The sequence below is a fragment of the Pocillopora damicornis genome, chromosome 10 (assembly GCF_964200805.1).
Source record: "Pocillopora damicornis chromosome 10, jaPocDami1.2, whole genome shotgun sequence".
NCBI lineage: Eukaryota > Metazoa > Cnidaria > Anthozoa > Scleractinia > Pocilloporidae > Pocillopora > Pocillopora damicornis.
This window is the reverse complement of record NC_142679.1, coordinates 3,858,555-3,883,595: the sequence shown is the minus strand read 5'-3', so window position 1 is coordinate 3,883,595 and position 25,041 is coordinate 3,858,555. Positions and strand designations below refer to the sequence as shown.

At 37.1% G+C, this 25,041-nt stretch overlaps 2 protein-coding genes across 6 annotated transcripts in view; both read right to left on the bottom strand.

Moving 5' to 3' along the window:
* LOC113681741 (myc proto-oncogene protein) overlaps positions 1–24,788 on the bottom strand; it is a 30,387-nt gene extending 5,599 nt beyond the window's left edge. The window contains exons 1-2 of one of the 5 annotated variants that reach the window (XM_027198859.2): positions 24,708–24,788; positions 4,251–4,348 (exon numbers count right to left, since the gene is read on the bottom strand). The gene's annotated coding sequence lies outside the window, so the exon portion shown is untranslated. Of the gene's footprint in view, positions 1–1,644; positions 1,753–4,250; positions 4,349–6,563; positions 6,701–10,836; positions 10,940–14,650; positions 14,730–24,707 lie in introns of those variants that run through there. The other 4 variants (XM_089184782.1, XM_089184781.1, XM_089184780.1 and 1 more) reach the window with 4 other exon arrangements.
* Positions 11,767–14,638, bottom strand: LOC113681742 (uncharacterized). The gene is made up of 2 exons (XM_027198860.2): positions 13,940–14,638; positions 11,767–12,813 (listed from the first exon to the last, which is right to left on the bottom strand). Exons 1-2 carry the CDS (start codon positions 14,523–14,525, stop codon positions 12,371–12,373), a joined length of 1,029 nt encoding a protein of 342 aa, XP_027054661.2. The 5' UTR covers positions 14,526–14,638; the 3' UTR covers positions 11,767–12,370.
* Positions 24,789–25,041: the final 253 nt, after the last annotated feature.

Sequence of the window (25,041 nt, the reverse complement as noted above, 5' to 3'; positions counted from 1 at the left end):
TAAGACTCGTCCACTGTTTTGTAAGAATAAAGACCGGTTGCCACGCGCAAAACTTGAAAAGGGAAGGACATTTTTTGTAGGAGAAAAAGAATCCGCCCTTTGAAACTGTACCAGCAGGTATCTAAAGGAAGCTCTTGAAAAGGTGTTCTCCATTTAATGAAGGATACTTTTAGAGGCTCCTTTTGTAAAACTTCTTTATTAACTCAAACCAAAACTTTAAACTTGGATCACTTAAGTTACTTACCGCTACTTCCGTCGGAAGGGAATGCGGTTTTATGCTATAATAACTCGCGGACCTTTTGGGTTGCGAACGTCGACTACAGTTCAATTTTCTCCCTTCACTGTGGAGTGTTGCTAACACCTGACTTACAACTTGTTCAACTGAGGTTAAAGAAACGGAGTCGTTCAAAAATATAAATAATCATCGATGAAATTTTCGTCGCAAGTGAAACGCTGTTTGTAGTATGATTTTAAAATGGTATTCTTTGCTATTGTTTAAGACTTGATTAAAATTTCCGTTGAGTTAAGGACGAAAATCGTTCTTTATATTCGATCCGTTTGGTAGGTTTATCGCAATATTGGTTCTTCTGAGAAAAATAAAAAATTAACGGTCGGTATATATGAGAACGAATTTCTTTTGCCCTTATTATCGTATATTTTACTCTTCAACCTTTTCTCCTCGATGTTTCACTATTGTGTCTATCAGGTTTGCTTTTAGATACCGTTACAATAATACTGTCGGAGGTTGTCAAACAAAGGGTGTTCGTTAATCCTTATTTTACTTACAGGGAGGTCTATAACGGAGCGAGATATCCGGCGCCCGGCGATAACATTGTTCAGAAAACACACCACTCAACAAGAAAGCCTTCCAAAATCTTAATTTGAATAAGTAATTTTTCTTATTAATTCTGTCCTTTTATCAAAATGGATCAAGAGACGAAACATGCTGTCATTAAGATATGATAAACCACACGACAACTATCAGCACACACTTTCAACTTTCAGACAAATACCCTCTCACCTACTCGTCTACTTTATCTATTGTCCTAACGAAGACGGAAAAGGAACATTGAATTTTTAGATTTACCAACGACACGTACAACAATTGTAATTCTCCAGTTTTTTCCTTCAGTTTGATGTGCTTTATATATTCATGTTTACGAACTTGGTTCCTTTACGCTAACGGCTACAAAAATTAATGGTGATGACAAAAACATTACTTGAGCCACAAAGTAAAATAATACAGGACAAACCAATGATTATATGGCAGCCTCCAGGCATATTCAGTCGAAATTCAAAGTGAATAATATAAGTTTTGCCTGAAAACAACCACCCCTCGCACTTGAAATATCAGAAACATCAATAAATGAAAGCTGCATCACGAGTTAATCAGTACCTTAACAGCAGAAACTGTGACTAAGAAGTTAAGACTTTAAATTGCTCTAATAATATTAAATTCAGTAAACATTTTTGAATCAGAGAATCGAGACTCATAGAAATAGACTTCGTCTCCCGCCATTATTATCATCACGACCAAAAAAAAATGAAATCGAAGTTTGCTTATGTATCACGACTTTCCCGATCGCAATCCACCAGGTAGGACTTCTTTAGACATCAAGAATGATACATGAAACTGGTTCTTACCTTCATGGATTTGGTTTTGACATAAATTCTTTTTGAAAAGTAATGCCTCTATTAGACATGATGGTAAAAATAACGAAAGGTGAAGTTTCGTTTGACTTCAGCTTTACAATGATTTTATTATTTTTCAATATTTATATTACGCAACAACGACTGAATAAATCACGGCTGAAATTAGGAGCCTAAGGCATCGGAGTTTCTCTTCCATTCTACTGCGACAGCCATGCAAGAGTCATGTGATCATTATGTGCACTTGTCGTTCGACGGAACTGACAAAGGAATTCCTTTACTGATCCGAATTGTCCCCTTCGATCAATCAGTGTCAAGATTTTACCCACCATAAAAATGAACTGCTCTAAAAATTTAAAAAAAAACATCAACAATAATTCCCCCTTCCCGAAAAAAAAAAGTTATCGTGTAGAGGGGTATTGTTATTCATCATGATGACGTATGATAATAATACTGATAAAGTTTGCATGTTTGTCGTACGATGTAACGATCCACACCAGAATTTAGTACATAGCGAGGCAAGCGAAGATACTTTTTAACTAACATCTGAAACTGCAACAACTTTATGGAAAGGAAATATCCAAGATGAACTATGAAGTTTTGCTTCTGAGAAACCACCTCTTTCATAAACGAGCACTAAATCTTTTCAAGTCCTACAATACAAGGGCAGCATCAATTGAGGCGTTAACTATACAGCGCAGCGCCAGCCACTGTCTCGCATAGGAGACAAACCTACCAAGCGACATTCTTTTGATATTTAACTCTAACTCCCACGAGTGAATAAGAGAGAATTTCTCCTTAAAATATCACCACAATATCAGCCAGATAAGTGATGAGAACAAAGAAAATATCAATTTGGGAATAATTAGTTGATCCACTATTAAATTCTCTGAACTAACATTATAAGAATTGTATGGTTGACAGTAAGGAAAATTAAAAATTTGATCTGGGAGTTAAAGGGTTAGCTATCATAATAATCCTAACAAGTCCCTTGAAACAGAAAAAAGGATTCGCGTACACAAACAGATTTGTACAAGGAATTAAAAGTTCGATGAATTTGAATTTGCAAGGTAATTTTTTTCCCTTTTTCGTTAGATTTTTAACTAATAACCCAGGTCTTGTGTTTGTCCAGATCTTGATGTGTCCAATCAATAGAAGAAAAATCTTCAGACCTCTCAAGATATGACACTCATACGATATGATATCTGAGTGAAAAGAGCCCTAATACGTAATTTGAAGGTCTCGCAGCAAGATTAATGCTTGGTGTTAAAATGCTCGAATGTAATTTTGAAAGTCTTTTGTCTCACTGTCATTTTTACGCTATAATCATAACAATTAAAAAAATGTCAGCCGTGCAAAACAGTTCAACAGAGAATTATTACTAATTTTAGCGACTCCACAATATAATAAATGAATTGAAAATAACATTTGGACTCACTTACAGTGGCAGCAATTTTGTATCGTCAGACATAAGAAAACATGGTGAGGAAATGGAATTTTTGCCTGTTTCTCAGTAACCTGCCGAACTTAATATGCGATTTGTTATCTACCTTCCACAAATGCTGTGGGGCCGTAAAAATAAAATCAGCTAATGGAAGCTATCAATCACTTTACATGGAAAATGACAAAGAAATTTACTCTCAGACACCGCATCACAAAAAGAGGATCAACCTAGCGTCGAAACGAGATAACCGTTTTTAAAAATAAGATTCCTGAAAGAGAAGACGGTTGCTTTTGGAGATGTCTTGATTGAATAAAAACGGCTGAAAATGGGGATGTTTCTTTGAAGAGCACAGGACTTACTTCTCTTTAAGTTACAATCATGTTTGAGCAAAATCAGTGAGAATCGACTTATCATTTCATTTAAAATGAGTCATTTCTGGCTGCTGAAGTCCTAGTATCCCAACCTTACAGCGAGTCACTCTGATGTTACATAACATTACGCAAATGAACCAGGAGGCTTTCAGTTCACGTATGAAATACGTATGTAAGCTTCGACGAATGCATTGCCTCACTAACAGCTTTAAAAATCAATAATGAATTTAACCAAGAATTTATGAACCATGGATAATTTTTTTTTTCTTTTTTTCTGTTTTGTACACAGCTGTTGGGTATATTTGCTTTAATCCCAAGCGTAAATTTGTCGTCGACACGACCTCTTTGATTTCAGTGACGATGTATTTACAGAGCTTGTCAAGCTTGACAGCCCTACAAAGCGTGCAACGTGAATATAGTGAGCTGTGTTCGACTTGTGGTTTCATGGGGCACTGTAAGCAACGCCTTATAGCTGAGCTTAATCTTACGGCAACAATTCCTAGCAACGCTTGGGTGCCTTAAAAAATGTTTCTTTCATATCCTTATGATCCTTAGTTCCAATTGGAAACAGACGTGTTAAAAGCATTTTAATCCCTGTTAAAAGCCATTTAATTCATGGCAGGGTGCGAAGTGTCGCGCACTACTTTAGAGAAACCTCGAACTGGGTTTTGAGAAGGAAAGGATAAAATTGAAGTCTGTGGAAGACATGGACCACATTTCCCAAGGGTTTCATAACATTCATCCCACTTAAAATTTTTCAAGAATATGAAAGAGGTCTCTCTTACCTTAACGGCGATTTATAATCTTTACAATCTTTACGAGTGCTGAAGGAGAGGTTCTCACCAAGAGTATGGCTGATTGTTACGATAAACTAAAGAAGCGCCTGAAAAGATTAAAAAAAATAATATATATATATATATATACCTCAAGCTAAATAAATAACAGCCAGGAAGGTCGAAGTAAATTCAACTCATAAAAATAACCTTCCGAATTTAATTATAGACTGCTCTCATTTCCCGCTACGGGGGGTTGCTAAAATGAGCTCAGCTTCCGCTTAGACCCCCTTATACAGTAAATTCAATTTCCTACGACAGAAAAGTGGTTTACCATGTATTACTCAATGTACCCCCTGGCATTTAAACGTGGACCCCTACAACCTGGGAGTAATCCTCGACATCCGCTATGCAGAACTAATTGTATTTTCAGGTTTGCATCTCGTTTAGAAAAATTCCACCCGGTTGCTCTCACTGTTGTGTGCATTGCAGTAGAAGATTAGAGAGAGAACTGTATGCGAAAGCTGCGCAGGAAAATGCCTTTTGTGTTCATGCGTTACCAAAATTTACTCAGAAAATGATCGATATGATCAAGTAGAACTAAAATATCGTTTAATAATAATGAAATATAACATCAAATACGCGTGTAAGGAGAGGAACTTACCCGACTTGATAGAGAAATAACGTATGCGAGGGTTAAAAGTCAATTAAAAAAACATACAGCTTGGAAAAACTTTCAGATATCGACAGTGTCAAAATGAAGACTACTTGCCTAGTTGTCTACGCAATATAAATATCGAACCTTCACAGAAATCCAGCTGGTCATACTGAACTTTGGAATATGTCGTAACGAAAATTCAGACAACACAGATCCATCATACGCAAATTTACATGTTTGTTAATAGTAATAAAAGAAGAGTACAGCCTGTTTAAATAGAGCAAACTTATACATAGTTTTGCTAAGTTAAAATATGCTCAAATTTATTTGTCACTTCTGTAGGTTGCTACTCCGCATAATTCTTAAGTTGTACTTGTATCATTAGTAACGTAACCTTTACGAGGTTTTTTGGTTGCCAGTATAATATATTTTTGTATTATATCTTAGTACTAATATTATAATACTGGTTCTATCATAAGTGCTGTAAGTGGTGTCATTTTACCACAGAAGCAACCTGACAGACGACAATCCTCGCGAGGATGGGGAAGGGGGAGGGTTGCGGTTTTGGGGTAAAGGGAGAGAATTCTCACCCGGAAAATCCTTAAAATTGATCTACTTAGAAATTCCCTTGTGTAGTTCCTATAAATTGCTTATAAAATTAGTTATGAGAATTTGATATTATATCGAGACAACATCCTCGAACTGATACGTCTGTGTATTCTAAACACCTTAGCATTAAGAAAGCTGATTTTGGTGGGAGTTAAGGAAATAAACGCACAAAACCCTCTCTAGGGCCTTTCGTGTACCATGTGTTAAAAAAGAGAGAGGCGAAAAAGCATAGCATTGCCTTCTAAATAATGTACATGATTACATCTTTTAAGGAATGGGCCGGCGTTTGAGGTTTTGTAGGCCACGCTTACTACATTGTAATCTCGCCTACGGTACAACATGCTGGTAAGCTTAAAAGTACTTGCAGAGAAACTTCCGATTAACTTTCAGTGAGGAAGTAATACTGACATTCAACTTCTATGGGGATTCAAAACAGCAATGGTTAGTTTTTAAGCAGGTGGAATACGCGGGACACGCCAGGAACTCTTTGAATTCTACGACAGCTCCATCGATCGAAGATTCTCAACGAACAAAGAGCTTCACAACATTCTTTCCAATCTTCCAATATCTGTTTACCATTTACTCTACAGAGTGACCGATGAGTAATTTCTCCTCACTCAATAACTGTACATGGTCGAGCTGAAAGGTGGCGAGAAGAAATAGAAACATCATCTTAAGATTATCACTTGATTTAGCTTTAGATTCTCAAGGCTAAAATTAAAAGAAATGTGCGGCTAACAGTAAAGAGAACTGATATTGAAATCTTTGGAGCTAGTGGAAGGGGGGGACTCTATTTACATGTACAATTAAAATCGAGTTCTACTATTGATTGACGTCTGTCGTGTCTCCTCGTATACTCCCTTTTCAAATATTTCAATCAATAAATAATCGTGTAGAAGTTCCTTTCTGTAAGGAGCTACTAGACTCATCCACCGTAATTTTAGAATTCCCAAAAATCTTTTCCACGTGGACAGACAGCAATTTTAAGCAACAAGAGAGCATGCTAATCGCCTTCCAGCTGAACAAGCAATAGGAAATTTATCCATAGCAAATCCTACCGCGTGCAGTTATGTTTTTTTTCATGAAAATGCGTTCGTAAGACCTCAGGAAGATTTATCTTTAACTTCAAGATTTGTCAATGCTTGTTTATCGAGGTTCACTTGAGTTCAGACAATGGAATGTCTTCACTCCTGCTGTGTTAGACACTGAAAAATGGAAATAGTGCTTGACATAATTATCTTCGAAGAAAGTAAAAAAAGACACTTACTCGATCTTTTTATACTTTTAGCACGTCTTGAGACTGAAAAATCGTTAAGTTTTAATCTTTAAAAACTTCACTTCACGGTATCCAGTCCCATGTTAGAAAAAAATTCAAGCAACAATCTATCATTCAATAATAGGTTGTTGATTGAATTTCTTTCTTCATCAAAGCTGTAAATATACCAGTTTCCAAAAACCATTGATCGGGTGGCTTCATTGAAAATAGGAGGCTGTGAGAAAACAAAAGCTAGTAACAGGTTATTGTTTCATATTTCGCAACTGTAAGATAGTTGTTCTCAAGATTTTTCCAAAATCGGATGATCTTGTTGAAAATTTGATTTTCATGACATGGTGAACAACAAGCCGCCAATTCTTTCTTCAAATAGCGATTCAAGAAATTTAATTCATTAATTATTATCATTTCTCACTTCTTCTAGGACCAGTTTAAAATAAAAAAAGAACCTCTTTGTTCGTGATGTGCTTGCTGATAGTTAATGTTTTCTTTTTTTTAACATAGCATTTTTGTCTGTTTGTACAAAACTCACGGGATTGTATTGCCCTCTTCTATCCGGTTTTGATCAAAAACCATTTATTTCTTGTGAGGGCTACCTTTTTAAGGAACACAACATTTGACTGCATTATAACTTAGGACACGAAGTAGCCGATTTCGGTCAAAGTCCCACAAGATATTTTTTTCCTAAAACATATTTTTGACACAATGGTGAAGATTACTCATATTACTCCTACTTCACATGTTCCTTAGAATATTTTACGATGGAGATGGTTAGAATTTTTGACACTTCATGTTTAAGACAAAAATATTACTACTATGAGGAAAAGTAGAAACCTGAAAAAAAAAAGCGAAATACTTATCGATTACTTAACAACTCTACGACAGAAATTCTTACAGTAGATTTGTAGCGGTTCAAACTAAATAAGAACTGTGACGCGCTTTACGTACAAACCATAAGAAATTTATAAACCTCAAAGTGAGATAATAGCAGTCTTCCCTTTGACAAACGTAACCTCATCAAAAGGTATATTCGATTGACGATTTTCTCACCTCCAGTGTATTTGTCATTAAGCCAAGTAAACCACTAAGAAGTGTCAAATCCCTCGTGGGTTTCGTCACGTAAGAACAAGAGCAAAAAACAAAAACAAGACCGGACACAAAGCAAAGCATTGAGTGCTTTTACTGATGGCGACAAATTCTCAGACACTGGCACAAGACGAAAGGTTACGAGACGACCGTGGATAATAAACCACTGGATACCTTTAAAATACCAGGTTCAATTGGGAGAGTCTCCATGCATTATTTTGCATATGAAACAGAAGAAAACACAGAGAAACCAAGGCAAAGCCCTGGAATATAACCCGTATGGTAAACTTAACTCAATTTTGATTCATTTTCTCCAGTTCACAACCGCACCATTCCTGCTTATCTGTTAATATTCATTTCTCAAACTCAATAACAACCACTTCTTAAGAGAGCAGTGTGTTACGTTCCTTTTTGTCTCATTTTATACCATCCACTTGTATTAACAACTATCACATGGAAATGTGCGTACAGCTCCGAGTGCGAGCCTGAATTTTAAGTCCTATCACGCCTCTGGATTCAGCCGTATGTAGAGGTAATTGAGGAGTAAAAAAACAGTCTCAGGCTTAACTCGTAATGTGCGCTACCTAATAGGAAAACCCAAATACTCTATCGGAATAAAATATTGGCTTCCTTTCACCAATCAATGCAGTCGTAAGGGTCTTTGGTCTTCAAAATTTAAGAGAGATATTGAACAACAAAGAATACATTCTTAAAGTTCGAGAGCCAAAATGAATACATCACTAGTTAAAACCTCAGAAACCTTTTCAATCGAGCGCCGAAAACCATGCTTAAAGAAATTACAACGGCCAAAAAGAAGACGAAAAAAACTACAAAAGAAGCCAAGAAATCAAAGTAATGGCTGGTGATCGGCTTCGAGCGCAGGAAAACGCTATTTGTGCGAAGTTTGCATTTGACTGGTTGCGCATTCGAGGCAATATTTTCTCATCAATCACTGAGCATAACGAAGGAAAACTAACGCATTTCAAGATTACTGTCAACATTAATTAAAAACTGCTATACAAACCAACACACACCAAAAAACTGATTTTGATATTGAAGCGAGTTAACATCATACGAACAACCGTGTCTACACATAGCCATTTTAAGCCTTACTTCGGGCAGATGTAAAATGTTTGTGTAGCACGGATGTTAAAACACATGAGAATGCATAGAATTATGAATTACTGGATTTTCAAATTCTTTTACAAAAAAAGAAGAAAAAACAAACAAACAAAGGAAACACACCCCTTACCATTTACACCTTTACAACACAAGACAGTAAGTTGACAGGTATTCTTCATCTCCTAGAAAATTGTTATCCTTGGAAGTAAAATAAAAGATATGTTTTGGCCGGTTGCAAAGTGACACTTAATCTTGCAATGGTTTATAAAAACAATTTTTTGGAAGGTCAACGACATGAGTGAAAAGAAACAAGAGGTCTGTAAAGTCGACACTGATTCTAAATAAAAACAAATTTTGAAAAGAACATAGAAATTAATAGAGTTCACAACAAAATTACAAAGGTTGTAAGCTGACGTTTAAAAGCTCGTTACAGCGTCATAACACTTGAGTCAAAGAGGACGAGCCGAAAAACAAAGGAAGTATACTTTTAGCAGCCATTTCTTTTTCCACCAGCAGAAAAAATTGCCACCTCCTACACATTTTGTTCGTCAGCTTTTACGGTCGCATTGTTTATACACACGTCTTTTCGTAATTTCATTACGGCTTAGTAGAAGTAGAACTTACGATAAAATTCATTTTGTACATCGATTTTAATTAATATCCTTACTCTATTTATTTGTTCATAACCGGTGTTGTTGGAAATCACAAATTAAGTTTAATTTTATTTTGCCTTGTTTGGCTCTTGAAACAACAACAAACGTGGGATGATACCTGATGAAAGGATTTCTTAAACAGTTCATTTCAATGGGATATTATGAAAGCAACAAACAACAAGAAATGATCAGTAACGACAGCAATTTTTTAAACTCAAAAAAGGGAAAACCAACCCGTACTAACTGCGCTAAACGGAATATCACGACATGTTAATATTTAAATAAAGCACTAAAAACAATTTCTTCGTGAAGCATAGACGGGCAATTAGTACAAAAATTTTAATCTGCTTAAAACTTGCATAACGGGTACCAGCACCTAAAGGTAGAAAGACTGATACATAATTGATATAACGTGACAACTAAAATGAAAAACAACTCTGGTTTACGCGGAAAGCACCACACTGGTGTGTGAGGCACGTGCACATGACGTCACAGGGTCGATGACTAGGTAAACGCCACATGACTCAGGAGAGAAACCTGAAAAGATTTGTTTACTGTTGTGCGAACTGCCTAAATACATAAATATTTCTTGTGAAATAGTGAAAGACTTTCTTTCTCTTCGCTCCTACTAAGGATTTAAGACTTGAGATTAACGAAAGTCGGACATATTTTGTTAAACCTTGGGTGAGGAAGTACATGAAGGTGTTTTCAACGAAGTGCCAGTGATAACTGTTTGGGAAACTGAATTAATGAATTTCTTGGGGTATTTTTTCGCTTTATGCGTTCTACGATTAACACGCATTAAAAGCGCGTTATGCAAATCATGATCAGTTATTACCAACCAACAACTCTACAACCAAATATCTCTTCAGTACAAAGCGGAACTGACTTACTTTCAAATCTGAATTAAACTTTAATTAAGAAATTTGGCAGGACCCTTTATTGATTTGTAAAAACCCCTGGGAATCTCTGAATCTATGGCTTTTTTAAGAAATTTCCCATTCCAAACTAGGCAAATAAATGCACTTCAATACCTATTCTAATTTGTTTTGACGACTGAACAAAAAAAATGGAACAGTTGTGGAATTCTCCGATTGAATGTTCGCATGTTTCGTTTATGTTTAATCTGCAAGTTACCGCGAAACGAATTATAAACAGTGAAAGAGTAATGCCTCTGCCCCCTCTCTCCCCACATACCCAGAGCTGTGCGATATCACCATTTAACTCGAACAGGAGGGGAGTTCGTGGTGTTTTCAGTTATTATTTCTTCCTTTTTTGTGTTCTTTTGCTTAAAGGCGTGTTTTCCTGCAAAACGGCAGATTTATGAGATATTTAGTAAACAAGTTGGTTTTTACTAGTAGCTTATGACTGCATGTACGTCTGGAGTCTTTTTTAAAGTGTAACGTTTGTGTGATCTGTTTGGACAAATTTTATACATAAAAAAAACACAAACATCACAGGATATGACTAAATTCTGTCTAAAAAGCAAAGCATAGCATGAATTAACACTGGCGTAGGTAAAACGAGACATAAACTTTGCTTTGGATAGAATCGTTCGAGCCAATGTATAGACGTCGTAAAATTTCAAACCAGAACAGCTGGAGTGAACAAGGCTCTATCATATAACCAGCATCAATCAATGTTGAGCAAATGGAAAAACAATTATAGACAACTAAATCATAAATTTGACGGTAGTTCCAACGAACCCCGAGCTGAAAATTTTTATCTCAACCCTCTTCTTGGCAAACATTTTTGATCTTTCCCTAAATTTGATAAACATGCGTAATTTGCTTAAAATTAAAAAAATTCCCAAACTTTTACTTTGAACTGTAAAGAATTTTGAATTTTCCCACATATTTCTTTGAATTTACTTTACCCAAGGCAAATTGGTGTGCCTGTGCTCAATGACACTTTGTTCGTAGGTAAGAAGGGTGGAATGTGGGGTAAATTATGTAAAGAAGAGAGAAAAGAGAGAGTTTATCATGGCGTGGGCTATGATATGCCGACCACTAAAGTTACGTTGAATTATGTTTCCTTCGACGTCCAAAGTGCGAGAGATAGCGAGAAAAATACTTCTAAAATCTGTTTACTACAACACCATTAAGACAACTGAACTGACAACGAGGATAGATGAAGTAAACACGCGTTCAGGAAAGATCATATCAAAAGTAAGACAAGCTAGGTTACCATCAACTAACTTAGGTACCACTGAAAATCTACAGCACCACAGGTTGTTCATTGTGATTATGCATATTTCACAGAGAAATATTTTGGGAGAATCTTGAGGAGCGCTCGAGCTGCTTTACACATTTCAGCAGCCTATTTGCTGTTGTTCGTACCATTATGTGCTATTTTTTATTGTTTGTTTGATTTGTTTATTTCCTTTGTTCAGTTCTTCTGTCTTTTTTATCAAGTTTCTTATAAATATTAGGTCAATGAAAAGAGAACTTTTAGTTACATTTAAGTACTTCCCTTGCGTTTTTTGATTGATAACGTGAATTAACCACAAAACAACACGAGCCCGTGAACACTGCTGACAAAAATTTCTGCACGAGGTAAAAAACGACTAACAATGAAAAAGTATTTGTGCGTACACAAGAAAAAAATCCATATCAAAATAATTATGGTTTAGAAAAGTATTCAAGTATGAAGATATATGTGTTAGTGAAGTGTGAACGCGAAAGAGGAAATCCGAAAACCACACCTAAATGCCTCAGGGCGCAAATTGCGTTCATCTTCTCTTGTTTTTTGTAAGTTTCATGAGAGTGTTCAAAAGGGCAGCATTTCGTTTCTTTTCTTCCGCTTTAAGCGCCAGTAATTTCTCCTCCTCCTTTTGAAGTAAAGGTATAAATTCCGATGCTCTCCTCAAAATTGTTATCTTAGCTGCGCGTTCGCTCTCTTCTAATGATGGGATGCTTCTTCGAAGACACTGGAAACGATTCCGTAGATCGTTGCGTCGCTTCCTTTCCAAATCATTGTGAGAAATACGTCCACTTCCATCTTCGTTTCCCGGCTCGGATGATTCTTCGTTTTTTCCTTTAGTCCAGCGCTGTTTTGGCGGGGTGTTCATCGATCTGTCTTCCTGCTCGGTGGTGTCTGGACTTAGACGGGTGGTGACGACCTCTTCCTTTGTTTTGTCTACTGTGACACTTACAACGTCGATTTCATCTTCCTCTGTATCACAAAAGGAGAAAGGCAGTTGAACAAAAATTAAAGAGATATCAAAGAGAAAAACGGGAATACGATTTTGGGCAAAACCATTTAACAGAAGTCTCGTAGTTAGATTTATGTATTTTTCAACATGTTCAATCTTTTGTTTGAGAACCTTTGGTATCCCACCAGTGAAATGACGAAAATATTTTTTTTCATATTTGATTTAGTTCGTGTATCTTTCCCTTTCTTAAAGAAGATTATCTGATCTCAATTCGATTGCAGCACTCTGCAAGTTAATATTGGACTATATTCAACAGTGACGTACAAGTTTAAATTCGAGTACATGAAGTAGAGAACAAGCCGATCCTATAGAGATAACACTTCTATTTAACACTTTCCAATTTTACTACTGCATTTTTCATTACACAACAACTGTCAAGAAAGACTGAGAGTTGTGTCTTAAATAAAAAATAGTGAAATTTTCACGTCGTTTAGGATCACAATTAAAAAAAATTGAGACAAATTCATGAATTCTTTATCATGATAAGGAAACACCTTGTGTGGAAACAGGAAAACATATTTCGAGTAAAGCGGCGTGCAAATTGACTGTAAAAAACAATATTCGACAACTAATGTTCTTTAACCAAAAAAATATTTCAGATATTTAAGAACACAGCTCAGTCAGAAACACTGCTGTCGAAAGACAGAGGTCGAATAAATTTTTTCAGAGGAAAGTAAAAACAAACAACTTTCTTGAGCTCGCGGGTCAGTGGCTTAACCTTCTGCTTTGGATCAGGGAGAAGCTGATTGTTTTTGTAAAATCTAGGCAATTGTCTTAATGTTTACTTTGTTGTCCTAAACAAACACGGATTAGTAGTTACCACGCATGTATATTTTAGAAAGGGAAATCAAAATAAATGAAATCAAAACTCTGCTGGGCACGTGACATAGAACACTGTAAAGCCAATATAATAGAACAAAGCAAACAGGCAAAAATAACAACAACAAATTGGCGAAGAGACATTTCATGTTTTCGAGCAACACGGTGTCTTTCCAGATTTACTTTGGCTCAAGACTTTTATTCTCTGTTCTCCTTCTTCTAAGAGACAAAAGGACGATAAGTAAATATTTTGTGCAAAATAAATACCTGTTTCGGATGGAAGGTCCTCTGATGGAATATTGAAGGCAGCATCACCGTTTGCGAGTCTGTCCAACATACCAACGTCTTGATCACTGCAGTGGCTTAGCAACGAGAATGAGAACAGCTCTTCCGGCTCGACAAATGTATGGCTAATCGATTGATCAAAGCATGTCGGAGTTGACGACAAACTGAATCGAGCTTCGAAATCGGTGGTAGAATCTGGCCTCCTGACTCGATCTCCGCTCCACATTATGTCATTGAGAATGGCGGGAGATTCGGCGCGCATTCCGCAAAATTGCCGCGCAATTTCGAATGGGACATCGTCCACTTCGATTTCTTCGTCCGAGATTTCCCTCAGTTCTCCCCACGGACCCGACGCGGCGTGCCAGCGCATCTCTTTCGTAACCTCTTGACAGTTGCTGCAGAATTCGACCGGCGAAGTCGGTGGCGTTGGGAACGAAAATGAGGGCCAAAGGTCTGAAGGGGCTGGGAATTCAAACTTGTCTTTAAACGAGGCAAGTGGTGAAGAACAAGGTGAAAGATTGAGTTGAGAACGATTCATCATCGTACGGCTTGAGATAAGAGGATGCATTCGAGTGTTCTCAACCCAATGCACGGTGTGTTACAAATGAATGAAGGTTTAACGGACGCACGTGTATTTAAAAGACCCACAGGTAAACAATACAAATTCAAATAAAACTCAGATGGCCAACCCACCTGGTCACAAAGCCATTTAAATGAACCTTAAATGACAGTGCACGTTCCGACACACAGGCACAATTTCCGTGCAGTTGCAAAGTCCTGCAGGGAAACAGATCAAACAATGCTGCAATGTGAAGTGCAAAAAAATTACTTTGCTGGTTAAAATCTTACTTCTTAAAAACGGCTGAAACTCTAGATTCGCTTAACTGGTGGCAACGATTTCCAATCAAAACACGAGGGAACGGCGAGTATTTAGAAAGGCACGCTTTAATGTTGCATAATGAAGGTGGCACCAGTTTCTTTGTTGGCGTTAACGTCGCCGTTGACCGGAGTTTAATTACAACTCTTAACATTTGACAAACGCGTGTTTATAGAGCGACCTGTCAGGCTGAATCGCCGTTCCTGAACGTCACAGGCGCTAGGTTCATCATTTGCAATTAACAACCAGCTATGAGTGCTACCTTAAAAGAAATAGCAAAATATGAACCTTCTTCCATCATAAGAGAGATCTTTCATAAAATACAATTTCCTGAACAAAGCGATACACTTAGAAGTCATCGAAAGAAGAATAAACGCGGTTGTTTCAGCTAGATTAGAGTCGAAAGCATTTAATCGGAGGCTGATCGCCTCTGACTGCTCCAATCCTTCACAGACACCTTTCCACAAATCGTGTTTCTTTTGTTGGTGAAGAGGTGGGAGGCGCAGGTGTCGGAAGGATATAACACTGGTCACCAGCAGTGGACACATAAAGAACACACACAAAAAAAAACAATGAGAGCAATCTTTGACAAAAAACTTAAGCAAAATCTCTGGTAAAGGAATCCAAGGATTAAGCAGGCATTTCTGTCACGTAGTGATTCAACATCGCCCGCCTTAATGTAGATTGATATCGGCCCCGTTTGTTAATATGTATTTGTATCGCACTTAAAAGGTTGAAAATCAACAACTTTTGACAAAAGAGTAAACTTCTTATCTCCTTAGGGCTCGATTAACTAACAAAAATTCATACTTCCTCGCCAAAATGTCAAGGCACAGTCAAAACTGCAGGGGATTTTGAACCAGACAAATGTAAGTTACTTTCAGAAGAACGGATCCTGCGGGTCAATATCCTTAAATCTGCATTCTAACACATGCAAAAAACGCACGATGAAAATCTCAAATAATTGTGTCAGAAGAGTTAGCTGACTAATTCGACTGGTTTTCAACACCTTTGGCAAGTTCCATTTACAGCGGGCACCCCACATAAGAGTGCGAAATAGACGAAACATGTTGTAATTCCCGCCCACTACAAAATCTGACCGGTGGAAGCTACAAAATAAACACTGATTACTCTGGTTTCATGAAAAGTAAACCCGTGTAAAGTTGAAATGTTCGAAAAATCGGACACTAATGCTTGAGGCGAAATGAGAACTGATAAAATTATTTGACTGGAATTAGCTTAGATGTAATCTTAGTGAGGAGTTCGAACTCGAAGTTGGTTCTTGTGTTCAATGACACTGTTTTGAGACAGGTCATCACACAATTGACATCAGACCCATTTATTATACCAATTTTACGCTTGCCGAAAAAAGACTGGATCTTTTAATGCATTCTTGTTAGTTCACTAACTTCCCCATGTAATTCAACCGGTGAAATACTTTCCACAATAAGAGATCACCAGTCTGGGGCATTTTTTCCCTTTATTGGTTTAAAATGTAAATTCCGTCACTTTTATGGTAACTTTTGACACCACACGAGTTGTTTTCAATTTATATTCTTATGCGGCATACGGTACTACCTTTGTCACAAAGCAGTGAAAACCCTGTAATGGCTCATACATCTCAGATTAAGAACACAATGCATGTCAAAATAATGAACAAAGAGCACCCGCTTTCACTTACATTTAAATGCAAAACGGTTTTAAATACCTTCCCTCGCTAAATTTAGACCACATGGAATATACCATTGAAGCAAGCAGAAAGCATTTTTGACACAACGAGTTATACATGCCATAAGGGAATAACACGTAGGGCTTTCGAGATCATATTTCGAACTTTCCCAAATCGAAAGTAGAGTTCCATCAAACAGAACTTTTATTAACTGATGGTGAAACGAAACAAAAAAAGGGGCCATTGCTTTTTTTTCCCAATGTTATAAGAGATTTTTAGTGTCACCCATAGCCGTAATGAAATTTCATCTGTCAGGGATGCGTGCCCATTATGGCTAAAGAATGCGGAATAAAAGAAAAAAAGCCTGAGATGGTGGATGAAGAAAACATTAAGGAAAGGGGACTATTGGAAAGGAAAGAAAGTGGATATTAAACCTCAAGACGTTGAGGAAAAAGGAAAAAAAAAAGGAGAGGACATAAAATAGCTCATAAAAACCAAAAGGAGTTACGGAATATTCAGCTCTCTCACGCGTCCTCGCTGGCGTTTCACTAGGGCAGACGGGATACTCTAGACAATTCATCTCAACATGGAAACTTCGATTTTCATGACGATGATAAAGAGCCCTGTGGCTATTGGGTACAAGTACATCTTAACAGATTCTGTTATCAAATTAGGTAGAAAATAAAGCACTCGAACTTGTGACGCCGCAAGTAAGGCTGACATGAGAGGGTATTGCTTCTCGAAACCGGACTGTGGACTCTGGGATATGAAAATTATATTCAGATGACATAAACCAGTTAATAAACAATTAAAGTGACAATAAACATGGATTTACCCCGGACGTAGAACTAAAAACTGCGCCAGGAGACTTCTCCAGTTAAAATTACAAATGGTTATTTTAGGTAAATATCACAAAGGTAGCTCCAAAGCTGTTCTATATTCCAATTACCTCTGATCAATATTAAGATTTGAGAAGAATTTATGTGGTCTCTCTGTAAAAAGAATTCCCTGAATACGTGCATGACCTTTTGTAAAAACATCATCTTCGGTTGTTACAAATCTGTTTAGTTATAAAAAATTCGTGCGGGCGTTGAAGGCATCGATCGCCTCATTGAGAACCATCAACGTGGGTGTACAAGCCAGGAGAAAAAAAAGATTGAAAAACAATAATGTTCCACTTGATTATGCCCGGCACCTAGGCTAAGATTGCTTGTAATCTGGTGTTACTTTGTCGCACTGGACATCTCTAATCCCTATAATCGCTCAGAGACCTGCCTGAAGCGTGCTTCTCATGGTTAATTGAGCTCTAACGGCAACTTGCTTCTCCAAAAGGGCGGCAAACAGCGTGGTTTCCTGGTAACCTGGCGTCAATTAATTGACCTGTGCGTGAAGTTTGCCTTTGACATCCAAGCGCGAGATAGGCGCTAACTTAACGATGTAAATATTTCATTCGAAGGTTGATTAGGCTTCTCTCTTTTGGTACAAACACACGACTGAAAATATTTTTCCTAGTTTTGCTTCGTTCACTGAGAAAAAGCTAGGTCAGGCAAGACTTAAATAAAAAAAAAATATATAAAATTTGGAAATAATTATACATTTCCTTTAGTTTTTGAGACTTCTCGTATGTTATGCGAAAAGATCTTGTACAAAGTTGCGACATGATAATCACTTCTTCACCTCTTTACTAGTTCCTTACGTCATAATAAAGAAAATGCTGGTTGTGACCATGGTTTGGAAATCTGGGGCTGACCAGTGAGGATGTTTAAAATTTTATCGCTTCGTTTCACTCCGTAATTTTAAATTAAAATAAAAATATTTCTGACGAGTGCGAGGTTGTTCCATCGCGTACAAAACATCGACAAAGAAGTTAACAATGCGACACGCAAAGGAGTGTTTATAGCGAGAACGGAGGAGCAGATAATCCGACAGGATTTCTAACTTCCACATCAGTTCATTCTCAGACAGAAAGGTAGTACAAAATAAGAAACATATCAACAAAAAGATATTGCTTGATTCAAAAACTAATTCTCGTTACGTAACTTCTAGAAAAAGTATGGCCAAAAGTTCGGAAAATTTATATTTGTTACCTTGGGGGTGAAAGGCTCAAATATCCGTCTAAAATGATTTTCAGTTATTATATGTCTATGAGGAATGAATGCACATCTTCGACCACAAGAGAGACAATCAAAAGGGCTGAGAGATCTTTGTATTGAAGGAAGGTTTTGTTGATGTCAGAACTTTTATCTTGAGGTGCACGAACACAACTTTGCAATACCTCGATAACCTTTAGATCCTGGTAGACACCATATGGATTAAATAACATGTTTTAAGCGGGACAATCTTCGCACGAAACGAGCGTTAAGAGATCAGAATGCAATGCCTTTTCAAGGTTACAAATCGAACACTGGCATTATTTTCCAAAAAAACGATAATAGTCGGACACTGTAGATAAATGATACTATGTACAATAGTAATATTTTGACAAATCAAGGGAAATAAAAACAACATAGCCTTGGTACTCACCAGGGATCAACACGACAGGTGAAAATTAATCACTTCTTTTTTATTTTGCCTCAACAACTTTTACTTCCTTTTTGTTAGTTCACAATTTCAGTAGAGTAGGCCTTGGTAATACAACTTCCAACGACAAGCAAAAACTTTAGGTTTTAGGGAGGAAAAACTAAATGTTGACTTACATGAGACTTAAACACCATGGACATCGCCATAGGACAGATCTTCTCCCAAGCTATCATGATACGTATCCTTGGAATGGCAGTTAGGAGAATTGGTAGTTAAATCACATAATTTCCCCTTAGGAGCACCTCTTTATATTCTCATCACTGATGTGCTTGACGCTATATTTCTGCTTTGAGTGGAAACTCATAACCGATGAGACTTGGTTGAATTAATGTACAATTAAAAGGAAAAAAAAAAGAAGAAAAAATGACGTAGGAGAAGCGACATCTTTGCGAACGGATATAATGTAAAAAGAAGTCACGAATAAAACGATCAAGTAGACTGACGTATTATTTTAAAATCATCATTTTTCAGCAAAACGGTGAGGGAGATGACAACATTCTAGTAACAATCAAACTGCTCAATGTTTTCAAGTTTACAATAAAGTATAATGGAAATTAAGTCAAACGTTAAATCAAATTATCCTCACACATTTTTCGTCAACTAATCCCCTGAAGTTATTTTTTGTAGTTTTTCCAAAAGATCTATATTTCTTTGCCTTTCGGCTCTTTTTCTGTTTTCTAGCTCTATCGATTCCTGTTCTAACAGGACAATGTACTGGAATGCCTTCTGCAATATGACAATTTTCGAAGCTTTCTCTTTGTCTTTCAATTCAGGCAAGGTCAGGCGAAGATTTTGAAAGCGTGTTTTCATATTAGTTCTTCGCTGTTTTTCCATATCGTTGTGAAGGTCCCGTGTTTCTCCCTGAAGATTACCTTTCTTTTTGAAACGCTTCGATCTGAGGCTTTCCTTCGGTCTTTCACTATTTCCCATAAAAAACGCCGAACGGTTAGCATTCGGAGAGGCAGTTGTCTTTATTTCAATGTTAGTTTTCTTTGGATTACGCTGCAGCTCCCGCTCTCGTCTCTGCGTGCTATTCCATAAGTCATCCTGCACGCTGCATAGACTTGAGTCCAGTTTGGAAAATACTCCATCGCTAACATTCAAAGTCTCTGCACGAGCAAGTTGAAGAGCTTCGTCGCTGCCTTTAACTTGTAACTGCTTCTTCGAGGGAAGTTCTTTTGCAGGGTTGTGATCAAAAAAACTGTTTGTAAAGCATTCTTCTGGCAAAATGCGACTAAGAGAATGATCTGTATTCTCTCCCAAAGTCGGCGGGAATTTGGTGACGCTTTCGATGAGCTTGGAACAGTTTAACTGAAATGGTAAGGTTTCACAAAAGGTTGGACACCCTGAAAGAGACATCGAAGCCCTCGAAATGTAGTTTCGATCTACTGTATTCACCGCCTCCAAGAAAAAAGTGTTTTTTAGGAACTTCTGAAGATTGTGGTTATTTTCTGCACCAGTGACGGACAGTGATACCGGCGTATTCTTATCAACCACATGTGGTGATCCATTACCTTCGTAACAGAAATCTCCGCTCCCCAAATTGTAATCTTTCTCCTGGATCAAATTACACGAATCAGGAAGATTTTTCATCCTGAAAGTCGCCGTAGGTAGCTTAAACATATTAGCAGATGGGTCAAACTGTTCATGACTCCCGTGTGGTTTTAAGAACACGTTAAAATTCCCAAACGATTCTAAAGTATTCTTGCTTTCAGTCATTTCTGACGGAACAGAATGACTGAAACTTTGTGCCTGAGTTACCAAGCCACCACTGTCTCTATGCTCGGGTAAGAATTCATTCGAACTTGTTGGAAACTTGAATACCGTCGAATCGTCAACAAGAGTGCTGTACAGACGATCAACGGGGATCGGTGTTAGAACACAGGGAAAATAAATCTCCAATTCGTCACGCTCAGAGTTCCTCCTTTTAAGAAGCGATCTGTCAAAGTTTCTACGTTGAAGACCACAAGTATCAGTGGGAGATTCGAATTCGGTGATAAACTGTACGTGGGATCGAGTATTACTTTCATCCAAGTCAACATGAATTGTTTCTAAAATGTCATTGAAATCAGGAACCACCTGGGCATCGTCAGCCGCAAAGGAATGAGACTTCCCGCCAAAAATACTGCCATCCGTTTCATCGTGACCGAAACTCCCGCCAAAACTGGTCTCTCCGATCGACACAGCTTCGTAAACACTTCCGTTCGATTCGAGAGAATCACGACTTTGCGAAAAACAGGATGTACGGTATGGAGAGGTACCGACGGTTAAACTTTGCTTCAGGTTGCTGTTGGTGTTGACAGCGTTGTGGTAGCGAGGATTTTCCTGTTTTTTGAACTCGAAAATTTCATCTGAAATATATTTCGGTGAAGAATTCATAGTTGGCGAAAGCGAGGATCTTTCACGCCGCTTTTATTATCGAGTAACTAGGGAATGAAACACACCTCGCTGGAATGATGATATGATGACACAAGCTTTCGGACCAATAAATAAGGCACATTTGCATTCACTTGGATGATTTAAATGGAAAACATTGCCATCAACGCCCACGCTCTGAGTTTAGCAAAATGGATTCCAACATTGAGACAACGGTCGAAACTCTTCAGTCTAATTAATTAAAGTTATACTTTACAAAATGAATAGAATACATATGAAATCTAACAACGGTAAAACGAAGAGATAATCAAATTTAGACGCAAAAAATTAAGAAACATGCAGATATTACGTGGGGGAAAATGTTGAAGTAAAACAGAACTAAGTAAACATCTACTTCGTCCACCTGCCAATCATGTGACTCGAACAGCTGCCACGGTCACGTGATGTTTTTTAACAGAACTAGTATTTTTTACCAAAACATTACGGGTAAACTGCATAAAAACATCAAAAGAAAGAACTTCAAGGAAATGCAATCGATGCTCGATATTTAAATCGCACCTTTGTTTTCTAATTTAGGTTGAAGGCACAGCGCTAATTTTCTATGTAGAAGAAAAGGTATGTCATCGTATCTCTCAAACATGAGGATCTCCTGAAGACAGGCAGTTTTATTCCTGTGGCATGAAAGTTAAAAAAAACTTTTGTCTGGATGTGAAGTCATAATTTTTAGAACCCTCAAGTTATTTGAAGAACGAAAATTAAACTGATTGTTATGCTTCAAATTACCTGGATGCACACGGAAGGTTTTCCACCCATAACTGCCGAATGCTATGCCCTCCTGAGTCACAAGACTGATTTATTTTGGTTATGAAAGTACATAAAGAACTCTCCTTGCTGAGATGTATCACTGACAAAAATTTGAATAAACTATTTCAAACCGAAACAAATGAAATCAATACTCATATCTAAGTTATATTCTGCATAAATCTTAATGTATCATGATCGCATCTTTAAGAGCTGTAGGGTTTCGCAAAATAAACAAAGCATTCTAAATACTGTATGACTGTTAATTTACCATGCTCGCAAGCGAACTTCAGAAAGAAATATATATACATTCGTATCATCGCAAATAACCCTCACATTCACTAATGTCGATAAATAGTTTGTTGCATTTAGTTTTGTTTTGATAGTGTCATTATTTGTCTTTGAAAATTGAATCACCACAGAAGGATTTCTCGAAATTTCTAATCCTAATTTTACTAAAGTTTTATTCACTACAAGAAAACAAATAAACAGTGCCGCGATACTTCCTTTCCCAGTGTCACTTCCTGTGACACATCAAAAACATCTGACAAAATTTTTGGAAAATTAAAGAATTGGACGCTGCGAGCTCTAGTGAGGGTTCTACAAAGTAAATGTTGATTTAATGAGACTGGTCACTCCCACTCACTAATGTACAATGTGACAAATCTCGCACAAGTGGCATGTCTACTACAAGGTATAGATTTTCGTTATTACCTCACGACTCAAGCATTTTTACACGCCTCGGGCATCGAAAATCGAATATGCCTGAACAAACGCATTTTCAATTATCACATCATTCCTGACATCCGAAGCCACAAAAACATGTTTTCTATCATAGATGCTACGCCATAAAAACCAACAAAACAGTTTTTGTTAAACCAGGTTTAACTCAATAAAAATCACCAACAGAAAATCTAAAAACTGAATTTTACATAGTGTTTATATCATCGCTAACTTGCATTTTCATTGTGCTGGATGCGAGGTCGACAAAGATCTGCTTATTAGCAACTTTTAAATTGCGTATAACAAAACAGCTCTGGAGTTTTTGCTCTTTGGTTTGAATTGGGTATGAATTGGGTATAAGTTACAGGTTATACAATAATTATGGTATCTTATGGTTTATGTAAATAGCACCGTTCGCACGCGTAACAATGTATTTAATATATGATTTTCCTAGTATTTACTTTTCTTATCACTGAAAGCAGCAGAAGTAACTCCTAAGTATAATAAGACAGACCATGGATTGATATTTATCACTGTATGATTACTAAATACAGCATCTCTCATGCAATAAAGTTTCAGCATGAAATGGAAAACGTATTAACGAAGCCAAAACCTTACTTACTTCCGAGAGAGGAGAAAAGAAAACTGAATTTTCCCCTGAATTCTCGATGAAAAACATAAAGCATAGCAAGTTGGGGAAGATAAGGAGATGCAGAAGAGTATATTACTTTATTTTCAGGGGAGATGTTTTGATGTTAATGGAGGGGTGCCGATGATTTTGTACTGCCTTCAGTTAATGAAATCCAAACAAACCAATAAAAATTACATCCTTAGGGTTTTTTTCTAATACACAGCATGTGCAGTAACTATTGGCATGTACATGATCAGGGTCATACTTTGGCTACCTCTATTCACAATCGCCTAATGAAAGTTCCAAACTTGGAGTACTGCATGCAGAAAAGCAGCTCAGAAAGGAGGAGCAAACATGGAAACACCCACTGGACTCAGCATTTCTCTCTAAATTTGCAAGTGTCTCTTGTGTATCTTGGACAAAATTTGTTAGAAAATTCTTAAAAATATCTAAATTCACATAACAGGTTTAAGCCCTCCTAATTCCACTTTTAAAGCATGATATTACTTCATTGCAACTGTCATGGGGCTGAGGAGGAGGGAAGGGGGGGGGGGGAGCACAAAAGTCATGAAGAGGAAAATATTCCCACCCTTAGCTTGTAACCAACTGATGGATGTGGCACTCACTTCTTGTAAACAAAAACATACTGGTAATCACTAGAGATCTCCTAGCTCATATAAGACGTACAAATTGAACTACATGCATCTATGTTTTGACCTATTTCATATCACAATTAAAAGGACGGTTATGTGTTGAACCTCCTTTAGTGTCATAGATCAAAAAAATTGTGCTTTCTTATTTCCATCCCATAGAAGACTGTTAATTTGGCAACTTCAGTGAAAGTCATCAGTCAGCCATTGTAAGTGATGACTTTCCTCTTCAGGACTACTGTGAACCAGCTAATCACATAACATGATTAACTGTTCATAGGATGTTGAAAAATTCATTTATAAATCAAAAGATAATTATTGGATGCTGGTATATTTGTTGGGGATCAATATCCTATGAAAACTTTCATTTTCCTTATACACATATTCCAACCAATCATTGCATATAATCATGCACAAAAACAAATATGAGTGTTAAAACTTACCCTTCTCCATTGTTTAAACTTTGTCATGTTCTCTTTTCACAACAGCCTCTTTTATATTTGTATTTGATAGTCCCAATCCACCTAGTTCAAAGAAAAAAAGAATGAAATCCCTATTTAAAAGGAAAAACTTAATCAGTAGCAAATTATAGACACTTCTTTATCCTCTGTGCTAATATAAATTCATTAGTAATACCTGTCTGTATTGTGACTGTCTCATAAGTCTGTTAAAACACCACATTTTTTTTCTTCTAGATCATAATTCAGGGCCTGGGAAAATGAAAGGTGTGCTGTGCTCATTATCAAACCTGGGCTCTGCACTTCTCTGCTCAACTAA